Source organism: Caretta caretta, chromosome 2 (assembly GCF_965140235.1).
Source record: "Caretta caretta isolate rCarCar2 chromosome 2, rCarCar1.hap1, whole genome shotgun sequence".
NCBI lineage: Eukaryota > Metazoa > Chordata > Testudines > Cheloniidae > Caretta > Caretta caretta.
In genome coordinates, this window is record NC_134207.1 from 211,138,003 (window position 1) to 211,152,668 (window position 14,666).

A 14,666-nucleotide genomic window follows, 5' to 3' on the forward strand; every position below is an offset into this window, starting at 1 on the left:
TGCTAAAGTTCTATTACCTCTTTTGCTCTTAACCAGCTTGTTTCCACTGGCCCCAAGACAATAACTTCCTCTCAAATGACACGGCCACCCCAAAATGATCACCAATTCAGGGTCAACAAAGTCACCAGCCAACATAGTGAGACCCTATAGCGCCCGTCTAGTCTTAACATCTTTCACTATTATTGATTTTTAAAAATATTTGTTGATTATGTCTTAATTGCACATATTTTTCACCTTACTGAAATACATTTGATTATATTCCTAATTAATCAAAGAATTTGAAAATTAAATTACATTTATAACATTGAAAAAGAATCATGCAGAGGGAACATTTTTGGAAAAGTATTAATATACTCATTTCTACTGTGTTCATTTTCATATTTAAATTCCCAAAGTCCTGTTTTTCTAATGATTACCAGGAATTTTAAGTTTTTGTATTCTGACTGAGCTATTTTCACACTAAGGACCAAATTCTGCCTTGGGTAACAGTGGTGTAAATCCAGAGTAACTCGATTTACTTCAGTGGATTTATAGCAGTGTAACGCAGACCAGAGTTTGACCACATGTGAGTGTCTTAACTGACTGCCAGGAGAAGCAGTGACTGACAATATGAAATATTTTAAAATTTTAAAAGGAGACAGTGGTCTTGCTATAGATCCAAACACAACGAAGTGATACCTGGAGATCTGGGGAATCAAGCATTTAAATTTCTAATTAAAAAAAAAAAAGAGCTCTTCTTCCAACCATAAGATTCCAAATGCAACTTTAAAACTCAGAGCCAAATTCAACTCTGGTACAAGCAGGCAACTTCATGGACGTCAAACATGTTGCACTACTTTTATCAGCATTGAATTTGATCCAGAGAGCCTACCAACACAGGCTGCAAAAATAACTAAAGTAAAGTGTTTTGGTTAATAGGACTATGTGTATGTAACAGAAAATCACATATATACCAAATGAATGATTTTTGATGTCTGTTTGATGTTATACAACTTATCTCATCCAGTTACTTGTTTTCGTATTCCTCCTTTTAAGAAATAGAATATAACCAAACAGTGACAAGATTTTAAAATTTTGCATATATATTTATCTATTTAGCTTTTGATTTACATTTCAGAGAAAGGTTCAGCAAGAGTGGAGTAAAATTTTGGCTGAGATCTACTGGAACTGAACTCCTTTTAGTGGGGAAAACTTCTTTTATACACCCCTCCTCACAGAGCTTATACCCCCTTCCTCATAGCTGCTGAAGCTAACGGTGCTGCAGGGGCTGCCGCTGCTGCCGCCCTCCCCTCCAACTTGAAGTGGTTTCCATCACATACAGGGTTTACAGTTTGGTTCAATGGCTGTCAGCAACCCCACTAAACAAATTGTTCCAGCACCCCTGCCCTTCCTATGAAATAGTTATAGATTCATCAGCTGCAAAAAACCTTTGGTCATGTGACTATGAAAGCTATTTTTAATTATTAAAATTAACATAGTTCTGATCTGGAATAATGACTGCATATACCCTTAACTTTTGACATGCAACTCTACCATCTGCTATTTTAATATTCCTGAATGAGAGATAATAATAAGCCACAGGAGAACTGACTCATGACCCATCTTTCATGCTGACATCCTTTGGACAAACGGAGTACTGTACAATGTCCCTCTCAAAATCTGGGCTGCTGAAAATGGGTTCTAGATACCTGAAGAGAATCAAGCACTTAACCTATTACAAGCAGGTTATACAAAATGTTCAGTGTGTGCTTCATGCTTCACCACAATTCAGGTGATGAAATAACTTTAATTACAATAAATAATAATAAGACAACATATATTACAATGTCTCCACTACCCATCCCTTTGTGACATGTCTAGGCAACAGAGTAGCTGCAGTTTTGTTGTAATTTTTTTCTTTTACCAGTATACGCATTATTTTTCTGCAGTCCACTATCTGGTGGAAATTATAATAAATGCAAGACTCAGATTTTAAGTTTTATCACAAATGGTTAGTTATAAATACCTCTTCTAAGAAATCAACTGTATGCTCAAGTGGTGTTGCAGACAACTCTTCAAATACTAGATTTTTTTTGTAATTATCTGTTCCAATGCGTTCTGTGGTCTTCATAATGCAAACTAATTTATGTGTTATATCACTGGGTATCTAAAACAAGAGAATCATAGGTTATCAATTCTACAAGAATATGATCTTCATCGTACAAAGTAGTCAGAGAATAAACACCAATAGCTGCTTTTTAGGTGACAGACAATATTGAGGTCCTGGTCAGGCCTGTTGGGACTGAGTGGAGGGAGCAGAGCACAGAGGTACAAAAATAGCTGGCAGTAGAGCAGCCTGGGACTCTGAAGCACCTTTTCAGAACCCCGTGTTGTGTGAGTGTCCAAAAATCCATACCCAGACCTTTGGACTTGCTTTAACGTCTGGTTTGTCACCTGCTTGTGATTGATCTTTCGCAAATAGGCACCAGTTTAAAAAAAAATTAAAGAAAACAAGAACCAAACCCCCCATTTTATACCATACTGATAGACAAAGTAGGGCCACATTTTCAGACAACAGTGTGGTTGCATCTCGGGGGTGGGTGAAATGAACCCCATACATGATGTCTGTAAGATACTTTCAGATGATATATAGGGCCAAATTCTATCCCTTGATATATGCCCATAACTTCCACTCAATACAAGCTAAATGAACGTTTCTGACAGCAGTTTAGCCTAATTATTAATTCACATCCAACAATAAATTAACTCTTTCCAAAACCATATCCCTCTTCATGGAAACGTTAGATGGACAACAATCTGGGCCTAAACTTTCAATTTTAGGTTTCATTGAGGTGGATGTATTTCATGATTTGACAGCTATGGAATTTGCCATTGATTCCATCCCTTTTCAGAATGTGCTCCAGAATCTAAAAACTTTCATTAAAAAAAATTAGACTTCTTGGTTGCAAAAGAAACTGTACAAACAAACTGAGTGTAACAACTGACACATTGTCATCTTCCAGGGTCTGCAGACAGCCTGAAATCAAAGCTCCAAGAGATTCCAAACCAGCTGCCAAAACTTTCATAGCTTTACCCCTGACATTTTCAACAATGCTACAAACCTATGTGTTGTCAGTACAAAATCTGCACAATAATTGAAAATGTGGGGATAGTGTCAAATAAATTTAAAAATAGAGAAAGACAGAGCTAGCGTGCTGACTGTATTATTTCTGTTCACTTTTAAACTGAGATTTTTAATGAATTAAAGCAACCATATATTTTTCAGTCTGCCACAGAAAGTAGCTGGCCTTGCAGCAGAACTTAGATTCGGTTTGTAACCAGGGTCAGGCTTTATAAAATTGTCTTATGAACTGTTTTTAAAACACAAAGCCACAAAGATGCTCCTCTTCTGGATTAAGTCACACATTCAATGCAGTACTGTGAAAATATTTTAAGAGAAACTAAATTACCTTTACTATAATTAAGTGGCAAAGGGTGGCCTTGGAATGGCCCCCATCAGGCAGTGGTTTGGAGCACCCATTATTGTTGCGTGTATTCTTGTCCCATTGGTTTGATATAATTAAGTTAGATTTTCTGTTCAATTCTTTGGCAAGGGACATAAGCGATAAAAAAATAGTACTCCAAAGGTCAAGAAATATGGGGCAAGAGGGCTACAGCTGAGATTTTTTTAAAATTAATTTAGGGAAACCGGATAGTATACTGAACAAAGTAACTCCTTTTATTTCCCTAGAGACCCAATTTTGGTGGTAGAAACTGTCTTGGAGGACAGTTACTTGTATTATAGTGTTACTAATAAAAGTTTCCGGCAGCTGATAGCCAATGATCAAGATAATTCAAGGACAATTTTTTTTAAAAAATCTCCAGTGATGTAGATGTGCTGTGGGTATTTTAACTAAGTGCACTGATATCTTTAGGAATTGAGGTATTAACTAAGAACCACACATACAATATTAAGTACTCACAGTTACTTGCATTCCTAGCTAAAACCAGTAGTTTGTTAGCTATAACAGTCAGTGGGTGATGTCTTGGCCTCACTGAAGTCAATGGCAAAACTGCCATTGAGTTCAGTGGAGCCAGGATTTAATTCATGTATTTTAAACAGGATAGGTTAATAGTCCTATTAATAGGTTAATAGAGGGTTGAGTCCTCTCAGTCACTATGGACCAGACTGAGCCCCCCATACTCATACCCCACCAGTAATCCAATTTACTTCAATGGATCTATTTGTGTAACTATTCACAAGTGTAAAGGCATGCCTGTCCCAATCTGAATCCTATCTTAACCAAATCACATTTTAAATGCACTGATACTCAGATTTGAGTGATTCAGGAGCCGAATTAGCAATCAACATTACCCAATAGAGCCACAGTAGTGTGAATTCGTTGTTTCATTTACTACAATACGTAAATATACAATCATTCTCACAGCAAATAAGTTAATAGTACAAGCTGATAACTTACTTAGTTAATACCATTGTAAAAGATCCTGATTGGTTAATAATTAAAATCAGTGTTTTAATCATGTGATGCAAAGAACCACAGGAGACACTTTAAAAAGCCACTTGCTCCTCCCAAGCCTCAGTCTGAGTGTCACTGTTTTAAAAGGGAAGACCCTTAAGAGAAAGGATAAGAGCACCAGAGGGGTGGAAAGGAACGGCTGACGCTAAAGAGTGTGTTCATGCTAGAACTTCAATACTAAAGATTAACTTCAATAAAGTGTTCATATATGTCCAGTTAGTTCCCCCTTAGAATCATTACAGTGGGGACAAATCCAGAAGGGTCTAAACATTGTTGGTGATGGTGATTCAGGTACAATTAAACTCTGCTCCCAATTTATCCCCAATTTTGCCCATCTCTACTAATATTAAAAGGCTTGATTCCATTCATTGGGAAGTCCTAACCCTAAAAGAGCCAAGCAGTTGGGGATCGTGCTTTTCATGGCAAGTCTTAAGGTCTCTGCGCTAGAAAACACTAGCAAATATATTTTCAGCACCCCGAAGTCCAAAGGGTACAGTATTTGTCATTCAAACGTCAGCACCTTACCTTCTGCATGGCTGTTAACCTGCCTGCCAGAGGGGAGCAAAACAGCAAGAAAGCTGGTTCGCTTTTGTCCAAAAACTCTGCCAGGATTTTCTGGTTCTCCTCATTTTCAAGATACTTGCTCCATTTCTCTGCTTGAAATTTCAGCAACTGTGCCAAGCGGTGCCCCACAAACTGGACCCTCTCCTCTTCTGAGAAACTTTCTTCCTGCGCCGCCTCTTCCTCCTCCATCTCCAGCCCGAGAATTGGAGGGGCTGGGGGGAGCCGCTGAAGCGCAAGGCAGACTCCCGCACAAGTTGCTGCTCAGAGACTAACTTGCTCCCCTTCTTCAAACTCCCGCCTACACGGCAGCTACCACTTTGCGTCCCCTTGCAAATGCGCTAGCCCCGGTTGGCCCGGGCGGTTTGCAGTTCAGCTCCCCTACAGCCCCAGCTCGTCCCGCAGTACAAATCCCCTCAGCCACCGGGCAGCGCAGTGACTTCTCTAAAGTTTCCTTCCTCCGCTGCCCTGTATTTGCAGTTCGCCTGCGGCTACTCGCTGCCCTGTGGTCCCTGACAAGCAGCCAGGGCACTAGTTACAGTGTTGCCTGCTGCAGCCTCAGCTGCCCTCAATTGCAGGGCAGCGGCGTCCTGTTTCCCTGGGGATGCCGGAGCCACTGGGGCGCCCGGCCCCGCCTCCCCAGGGAGTAGCTCAGGCCTCTTCCCAATCAGGGCACCGCCTCCCGGGGAACCAACCACCGTCACCCACCAGACTGGGGGGCAGAGAATTTTCAGCTTCTCTGTGGAGCCAGCCGGGTGTGGGGGGCTCAGAGTAAGGTCCGGGGGGGGGGGATTCACGCTCGCTGATACAGTTCCAAGTTCAGCCTCCCTCCCCCTTCCCCTCCACTCCACCCCCAACCCCCGCTCTGTCCGCTCCCCCCGGCACCCGCGCAATGGTGCAGTCTCCATTCCGTGGGGCTCTGGCTGGCCGCTCACAGAGTTCAGACGACGCTGGTCCCCTCCCGGGTGACCCCAGAGCCCAGTTGAATCGGATCCTGGCCGTGATGAATGTGAGGGGCCTGTCGGTCTGCGGCTGGCGGGAGGAGGGATGCTACACCCTTGGAGTACAGAAGAGGGCACGATGAGGAGGTGTAGGCATGAAATGCGCGCTCCTCCTTGGCAGAACAAGGAGTAATGGTCTCAAGTTGCAGTGGGGGAGGTTTAGGTTGTATATTAGGAAAATCTTTTTCACTAGGAGGGTGGTGAAGCACTGGAATGGGTTATCTAGGGAGGTGGTGGAATCTCCTTCCTTAGAGGTTTTCAAGGTCAGGCTTGACAAAGCCCTGGCTGGGATGATTTAGTGGGGATTGGTCCTGCTTTGAGCAGGGGGTTGGACTAGATGACCTCCTGAGGTCCCTTCCAACCCTGATAGTCTATGATTCTATGAATCCCAACACCCAGGGTTGTGCAACAGTGCTTATGGACAGTTTTGTTTTTTAAATGGGGGGGGGGGCAGGCAACTTTGTGATTAATAAACTCAGCTGTTTGGTGTTGCAATAACAAAATGTAACTAAGACTAAGCGACTGCAAAACGTGTATAAAATGTCAATGTGGAAAAATAATGCTCCACCTTTGCACTTTTTAAAACAGTACAGTACTTAGTCAGCATGTTTTATACCCAATACTCAAACCTAAACATGTATGTAAGATTGTAACAAGATTCCAAGAAAGCACATTATTCTAAGTACAGTGCAATGGTTAGTTTAAAGATACATATGCACGCAATATTTGTATATATCTAAATGCTGCCCTTTGGTGGATTGTTAGGGCCCTACCAAATTCACAGTCCATTTTGGTCAATTTCACAGTCATAGGATTTTAAAAACAATAAATGTCATGATTTCAGCTATTTAAATCTGAAATTTCACAGTGTAATTGTAGGGGTCCTGACCCAAAAAGGAGTTGTGGGCAGGTTGCAAGGTTATTGAAGGGGGGGTTGCGAGGAGGTTGTAAGGGGGTTACTATGCTATTCTTGTTTCTGCACTGCTATTGGCGGCGGCTCTGCCTTCAGAGCTGGGCAGCTGGAGAGCGGTGACTGCTGGGCAGGAGCCCAGCTCTGAAGGCAGAGCCGCCGCCAGTGCAGAAGGAAGGATGGCATGGTCGCAGTATTGCCACCCTTTCTTCTGCACTGCTGCCTGCAGAGCTGGGCCCTCAATCAGCAACCACCACTCTCTGGTCATCCAGCTCTGAAGGCTGTGCAGAAGTAAGGGTGGCAATACTGTGACCTCCCGCCCCCAAAATAACCTGGCAACCGCCCTGTAACTCCCTTTTGGGTCTGGACTCCCAATCTGAGAAATGCTGGTCTCCCCTGTGAAATCTGTATAGTACAGGGTAAAAGCACACAAAAAAACAGATTTCACCAGGGGAGACCAGATTTCACGGTCCGTTAATTTGGTAGGGCTCTAGTAATAATTTACAGAACCCTTTTCTTTTAGGTCAGCAGTTCAAATATAGCCAAGATGACTGAGAATTGATACCATGAGTGGCGTATCAGAAATGGGTGGGTAGTCTCAGTCCAGTCCCAAGTGGACAGCTGTATACAAGATTGCCAAAAAAGAAAAATCCCTCCCCCAATAAATAGGTACATAAATAAACCCACAGAAAAACATACGGGGAGATGGCAAAGGTTTTTTTCAAACACACTTTTAAAATGCTAGCAGAAAGCTATTCATCAAAAATAAAACTACTTTAAATAAAAATAAGATTAGAAAATGTTTAGCTTTATCATGTAAATTACACATCATCTTCTCCCCTCTTCTTTCCCTCCACCCCATCTCTGTTCAGTGCCGGTGGTACCAGCTCCTAACCCACCCCTTTGCTTTCAGTACATGCCCCGCACACTCTCTTCACCTCAGAGCAAGTGAAGGTGTACATTCCACTATTCTTCCACAGATTTAGACACAACTGGACCTCCCTATAGCCACATTTAGGGCAAATAGCTAGGAGAAAAGTGCAGAAAAGTAGCAGCATAGAAAGGTCACTGAGCTTGGCTTGTGGTATGGACGGCAGTAGAGAAGAAGGAAGCATAGAGCAGCTGGTGGAAATAGAACATACTGACCCACTTGAAACTGCTCTGTGTTGAGTGAATAAAGAAACGGGTAGTATATTGAGGCTTAGATAGAAACAGAACATGTTTATTCAAGCAGAACACACAGGAGGAGATTCCTTGCATGACAGAGTTTTACTACACCTGTGCACCTGGCACATCATTTCCAGGCAGCAATGGAGCAGCAGCTCCACCTGTCAGAGTAGTCAGCTGCTGCTGATATGGTAGGATATCTACTTCAGAAGGATGCACTATCCCTAGATCAAAGGCAGCAGCACCAGGAGAAGAGTGAACACCAGGGCAGAGAGATCATGCCCTCCCTTTGCAAGATAGCCAACCATTCACTGCTCAGAAGGGCTTGTTTTTTTGCTTCCAGCACGCATAGGCCTTTCACCTTTTAAAAAATAAAATACATGGTTTATATGTTTATGGATGAGTGGTAACCCTGACTGTAGACATCACAAAACTAATCATCACAATTGGCCCTAACTGGCACTTTTGATGGCAAACTTGACAGAGAACCCATGGACTGAATCAGGTCAAGGCACGTTGGCAGGCATTGTAGGGAAGCCCACCATACCACTCCATGTACCCATTCTGTGGATAAATAAATATTACAGCTAAAATAGAAGACTATTAAAGAAAAGCATGTCACCTTCATAATTGCTCTCTCAGAATGTCGTACACAAACCAGGGCAGGTGGAAAGTGAACCTTCTGTCACTCTGAAGACTTCTGAGCTGCTAAGCTAAAGACACTATATAATAAATCAATACTTCCCAACCTTCTGCAATTAAAATTACAACTTTATTTGTGTACTATTTCTTCAAAACCAGGTAACAGAACTTGCTCCATAGTGAACTGCATTTACTCTATTCTTCACACCAGGGTTCGCCTTTAGAAGTTGAGTTTCTGGCAAGAAGGAACTGGGGGTGGGAGCAGTGTCCCTTATACCGTGGTATATGTGTGCCACTCCAGAGAATGCCAGAGCTGGTCCCCTATGGATACCACTGAGGGGAAAACTTCCAGCACCGGTGCATGTGGAAGGCACACACACCTACAGTGGAATGGACATGAGCAAGCTCTCGAAGAAGAAGGTAGACTTATGAACGCTAATGCAGAAATGGAAGAAGTGTTTAATAAATATTTCTGTTCTATTTTTGGGGAAAAAATCAGATTATTCAGTCTCATCATATGGTGATGGTAACACTCTTTCCCTTGCACTAGAATAACTGGTGGATGTTAAACAGAAGTTACTAAAGTCAGACATTTTTAAATCAGCAGGTCCAGATAACTTGCATCCAAGAGTTTTAAAAGAGCTAGCCAAGGAGCTCACTGGACTGTTAATGTTGCTTTTCATTAAGTCTCAGAGCACTGAAGACTTCGGTAGACTGGAAGAAAGCTAATGTTGTGCCCAGTTTTAAAAAGGGTAAATGGGTGACCTGGGCAATTATAAGCCTGTCAGCCTGACATTGACTCCAGGCAAGATAATGAAGCAGCTGATACAGGACTCGATTAATAAAGAACTAAAGGATGGCAATGTGATTAATGCAAATCAACATGGATTTATGGAAAATAGATCCTCTCAAACTATCTTAATATTTTTTTCTGATGAGATTACAAGTTTGGTTGATAAAGATAATAGTGCTGATATAATATACTTAGACTTCTGTAAGGCGTTTGACATGGTTTTACAAAAGATAGATCATGCCAGACCAATCTGATCTTGTTTTTTGAGAAGATAACTGATTTTTTAGACAAAGGAAAGGCAGTAAAACTAATCTACCCGGATTTCAGTTAGACATTTGATACAGTTCAACATGGGAACTTATAAGTTAAATTGGAGGAGATGGGGATTAATATGAGAATTGAAAGATGGATAAGAAACTGTTTAAAGGGGAGACTACAACAGTTCATACTGTAAGGTGAATTGTCAGGCTGGACGGAGGTTACTAGTGGAGTGCCTCAGGGATAGGTCTTGGGAACCTATATTATTCAATATTTTTAGTAATGACTTTGGCACAAAGAGTGGGAGTGTGCTAATAAAATTTGCGGATGGCACAAAGCTGGGAGGTATTGTCAATATGTAGGAGGACCAGAATATCATACAAGAAGATCTGGATGACCTACAAAACTGAAGTAATAGAAATGGGATGAAATTTAATAGTGCAAAGTGCAAGGTAATGCACCTACGGACTAACTAAGAATGTTTGCTATGAGCTTGGGGACTTGGAAGCAACAGAGAAGAAAGACCTGGATGTATTGGTTTATCACAGGATGACTATGAGCCACCAATGTGATGTGGCTGTGAAAAAGGTTAACGGAATCCTAGGATGCAACAGGCGAGGCATTTCCAGTAGAGACAGGGAAGTGTTAGTATCATTATACAAGCCACTGGTGAGACCTCATCTGGAATACTGAGTGCAGTTCTGGTCTTCCATGTTTAAGAAAGATGAATTCAAAGTGGAACAGGTGCAGGAACTACTAAATCTATATGTTATTAAAACTACAAATTATTTATAGAGAAAATAATGTTTTTCAGAACGACATCAGAACTGAGGACACTAAAGTTCCTGACCCAGACCATGCGGCAGTGAGAAGGAACTGGAGAGGCAGTTGGTCCGTCTCGCCCTTTATCACCTTGGTCGGAAGCATGAGGCAAGCCAGCGTGCATTCATGGACCAACTGAGACTACTTTCAAATTTGCTGATTCTGGGAGGATGGTACTCAGGTGCAACCCACAGTAGACTACAATAGGGACCATCACTAGCAGAACTCTAGAAACATGAACTGGTCAAAAAAAAGAGGGAGGTGAATTTTTTGAGCGTTTTTTTTGCAATAAATGTGTCTGCCTTTCTAACAAAAATTTCAAAATCAATATGTTTTGACCAGCTCTACTAATAACTTAGGAATGGGACCCAACCGACTAGCCCTTGATATCTTCCTGTCTCATCATCAGGCCAAAGTAACTTTAGAGCCTGAACAAACTGATTGTGTCTCCCCCTTTTCCATATCAAATTGCTCCATATCCTGACTATCTTGTTTATATTGCGAGTAGTTCAGTGTATGGAGGACTTTTTTCAAGTTGACTCAGCCAAACATAGACTGAAAGTCTCAGTTTAAGATATGTAAGCAGACATAGCATCATTAATTTAGCTAGATACCTGGTGTGTAAGTTTTACTCAATTTTAATTTCTCAGGCACTCAGTCAACAATACTCAATTGTCCTGATGATGGTCAGCAAAGGACAGTGCCTACCTGTGAGAAGGTCATATTTACATGAAACATATAAAGTTGTAGAGCTCTAAAACACTTTAAGATACTGAATGTACTTCATCTGCAAAGAGCCAGTTTATGTTCTTTATTATTGTGACGCTCTGAGCCTCTGGAAAATCTCTGATAGCTACTGCAAGCAGTTCAATGGATAGCACAAATACATGAGGTAACAAAGGACACCGTCTGAACAGAAATCATTGAGATAAAGACATGAACATGAACAATTGTAGAACAGATTGGTGTAAATTATTATGTAATGTCTTAAATTAAATTTCTCCAGCATTACAAAAAGATAGTCCCAAATAATTCTTTATTTGCTTCTGTGACAGACCTCCAAATCTGCTTTGATTTTCCCAATACATTTCTCTTATACTATTCCTAAACAAATCATTTCCATTCAACAAGTAGAATTGAAGTAGAGTAGAATGCGGCAAATATTTGCTTCACTCAATCTTTTTCATTGCATTATATATTTGCGAGGTGTGTTTCCTGAACTCCTTTTCAAGAATGAAATAACTCTTACATTTCATGGGATGGTTAATTACATGTACAGAATTTGCAAGAATGCAAATGAGATTAATGTCTGTATCCAAGAAATTCCCATCTAAATATTATTTTTAAATGTATATTGCCCCTCAGGGTACCCTCCACTGGTAAATTATTGGGTAATCAGTCTGTTGTCACTGACTAAATAAAACTTCTAAATTTAATAACATTCTTAAACTACAACCATATATAATACCCTGCTGAGGCAAAGTGAGTAGGGCAGTTATTAAACTATTAAGGCAGAACAAAGGTCCAGCCAGACTATTGTCAGCTATGCAGTAATAAGACCACAGTGAATCTCCGCTAATTCACAATGATAAAATAATGTACAAAGCTTACAGTCTTCACTCGTTTTACACCTTAGTAATATTTCTATGAGAGCGAGCTTCTCAAGCACTATGAAATTGCGTATTGAGTTTAATATTAAATAAAATTAACCATGGTAAATCTAAATTACGTAATTTGAAGCTTTTAGTTTGGTTGTTAGACATTAATAAGGTAAAATGCCTCCTTGAGTAAGAGTAGGAGCGTGAGTTTACCCCTATTTAGCAGCCGTAGGCTCTGATTAATCAGTGTTTTTACATAGGTGCCTGATTTTAAACCTGAGAGTAGCCCCATGGGCTATCAAGCTATGTACTAATTAAAGGCTATATCATCAAGAAGCGTTAAGACATTTTGACTTCAGTTTTTGTGCTCTTAAATCTTTGCAAATTTCAGAGCTTCTTCAGAATTTTTATTCAGAGTATGGAGCAGCCAAAGCTTCACCATAACAAAATAAAGGACGATTGAGATAATTCGGGGGTCTATCTATATGAAAACTATAACAGTATTATATTATATAGATTCCTTAATTAATACATAGTCTGTAGAGTACCAAATGTTAGGTTGTCATAACATAATTACAGGAGACATTCCCTATTAATCAGCATAGTGTTGAATAGAAGTATACATCATAACCATAATAAGAAATTGATCTATATTTTAGTTAAATATTTCCATTTTAATTACACACAAACATTAATTAAAATGGAAAAAGAAGTCTTAAGACATTTTGACTTCAGCTTTTCTGCTCTTTTTTTTAACTCCATGAGTAGGAAAAAATCTCTTTTTATGATAATCTGTAAAATGGAGTGCCTGTCTTTTAAGTTATGTAAGCAGGTAGTTACAGGTTAAGGGGGAAGGACCTGTGTCTGTTGTTTGAAGCTGCTATTCTTTGGTCTCCTTCTGTTAGGTGATTCTCAAATCCCCTGAGCCTTTTCAGTGAGTTTGTCTATAGAGGATTGGAGAGAGATTTTTTGATTTTTGAAAACTTACTATCCCTATTACTGTGGTCAATGTTAAGGTAATTTCTTGTGTGATCTTCAGCATTGCAAATCCCAAGTGTTCAGACCCATAAATTTTACCAGCTGGTTTTAAAAGCAAGGGTGTGTGTGTGTGTATTATTCTGTCTTCTTTCTGAAAAGCTCAAAAATTAGAAGTAGTTCACCTCCAACGTGTGTGTGATCATTTCAGGTTCAAAATTCAACTGCATATTTACAAAAAATTCACACACAAAAATGCTTGCCTTCTTCATGGCTGCTGAGAGGGGGACTCCACATACGCTCCCCTGTCCTAACATCTGGCAGGGTGGGGGGCTGCTACTCTTTCCCTTTTCTACTCCCTCCTCTACCTGTCCTGCCTCCTTCACCTTCCTGCTAGAACCTCCCTTCCTCGCCCCATCTCTACCTCACCCAGTCCTCCCCTCCCCCATTCACATTCTCTTTCACATCCCCCCCCCGTTTCCTGTCCCACAATGTCCCATTTCTTCTTTCAATCCTTTCAGTCTCCTGTCTCTTGCATGTTAAATCTTACCTACTGCACACTTCCATTTCCATGCCCCCTCATGGTTTGTTGTCCAGTAGCCCAGAGAGTGATCACCTTCCTTACAGTTTGCTTGGCTTCAGTCCCATTAGAAACAATGGAAGATAATGGCTATTTTTAATAGGGGTGAGCCTCACTGCCAAATGCAAAGAATGCAGGGAAATAGCACACCTGAAACCCTGCCCCCCAAACTTGTCCTTCTCAACACCACAACTTGCTCTTTTCCTCTAACAAATGATTCCCTTCCAACGCTATTAGTTGTGGATGTCTTGTGTAATAATATCTTGTGTTTGGAGAGCTGAGAGGGTAGTTTGGTGAAGAGGATGGGGGAAGGCTGGTATGCCTTATGGGGCAGAGTAAAGTTGTGGTCTGGCGTACGGTAGCTGTTGCAGTGGTGTGCGCCTGTGAGTGGAGACGCAGGCATGTCCTGTTCAGTGGCTTAACTTTTCATTGCTTGGCTTTTGGGAGTTAGCATCAGTTCTGTTAGGCATGTTGCACCCGTTAGTGCTTCATAACGGAGTTTTTTGTGTATTACCTTATGTGACAGGGTCGGGCCAGATGGCTATAGGAGAGTAATTTTTTTTTAATCAGAAAAGAATTTTATTTGTGTAACACTTACAAAGAATCACCAAAGAGGGTAAAGCAAAACTATGCAACAAAACAAAGGCAAACAGAAGGTATAACACAGCAGCCTTCAGGAGGGAGAAGTGTTCAGGCTAGCCTGGGCCCAGAGCGGGGGGCTTTCTCGACACTCGTGGTCTTCCACCCTCCTGAGTTACCTGGTGGCCTAGAGCAGGGGGGCTTCCTCGACACGTGTGGTCTTCCACCCCCTCAAGTTACCTAGTGCCACGCCCAGTGTCACC

General features: G+C 41.1%; 1 protein-coding gene and 1 long non-coding RNA gene across 2 annotated transcripts in view; one reads left to right on the plus strand and one right to left on the minus strand.

The window, feature by feature from the left end:
* Positions 1–5,676, minus strand: part of DNAH11 (dynein axonemal heavy chain 11) — a 285,994-nt gene extending 280,318 nt beyond the window's left edge. The window contains exons 1-2 of the mRNA XM_048838362.2: positions 5,043–5,676; positions 2,006–2,146 (exon numbers count right to left, since the gene is read on the minus strand). Of these exons, the coding sequence (XP_048694319.2) occupies positions 2,006–2,146; positions 5,043–5,270 (369 nt within the window). The 5' untranslated portion in view covers positions 5,271–5,676. The remainder of the gene's footprint in view (positions 1–2,005; positions 2,147–5,042) is intronic.
* A 309-nt stretch (positions 5,677–5,985) lies between these two features.
* Positions 5,986–13,365, plus strand: LOC142071181 (uncharacterized). The gene is made up of 2 exons (XR_012667221.1): positions 5,986–6,208; positions 10,664–13,365. It is a non-coding gene; the product is annotated as an uncharacterized LOC142071181 (long non-coding RNA).
* Positions 13,366–14,666: the final 1,301 nt, after the last annotated feature.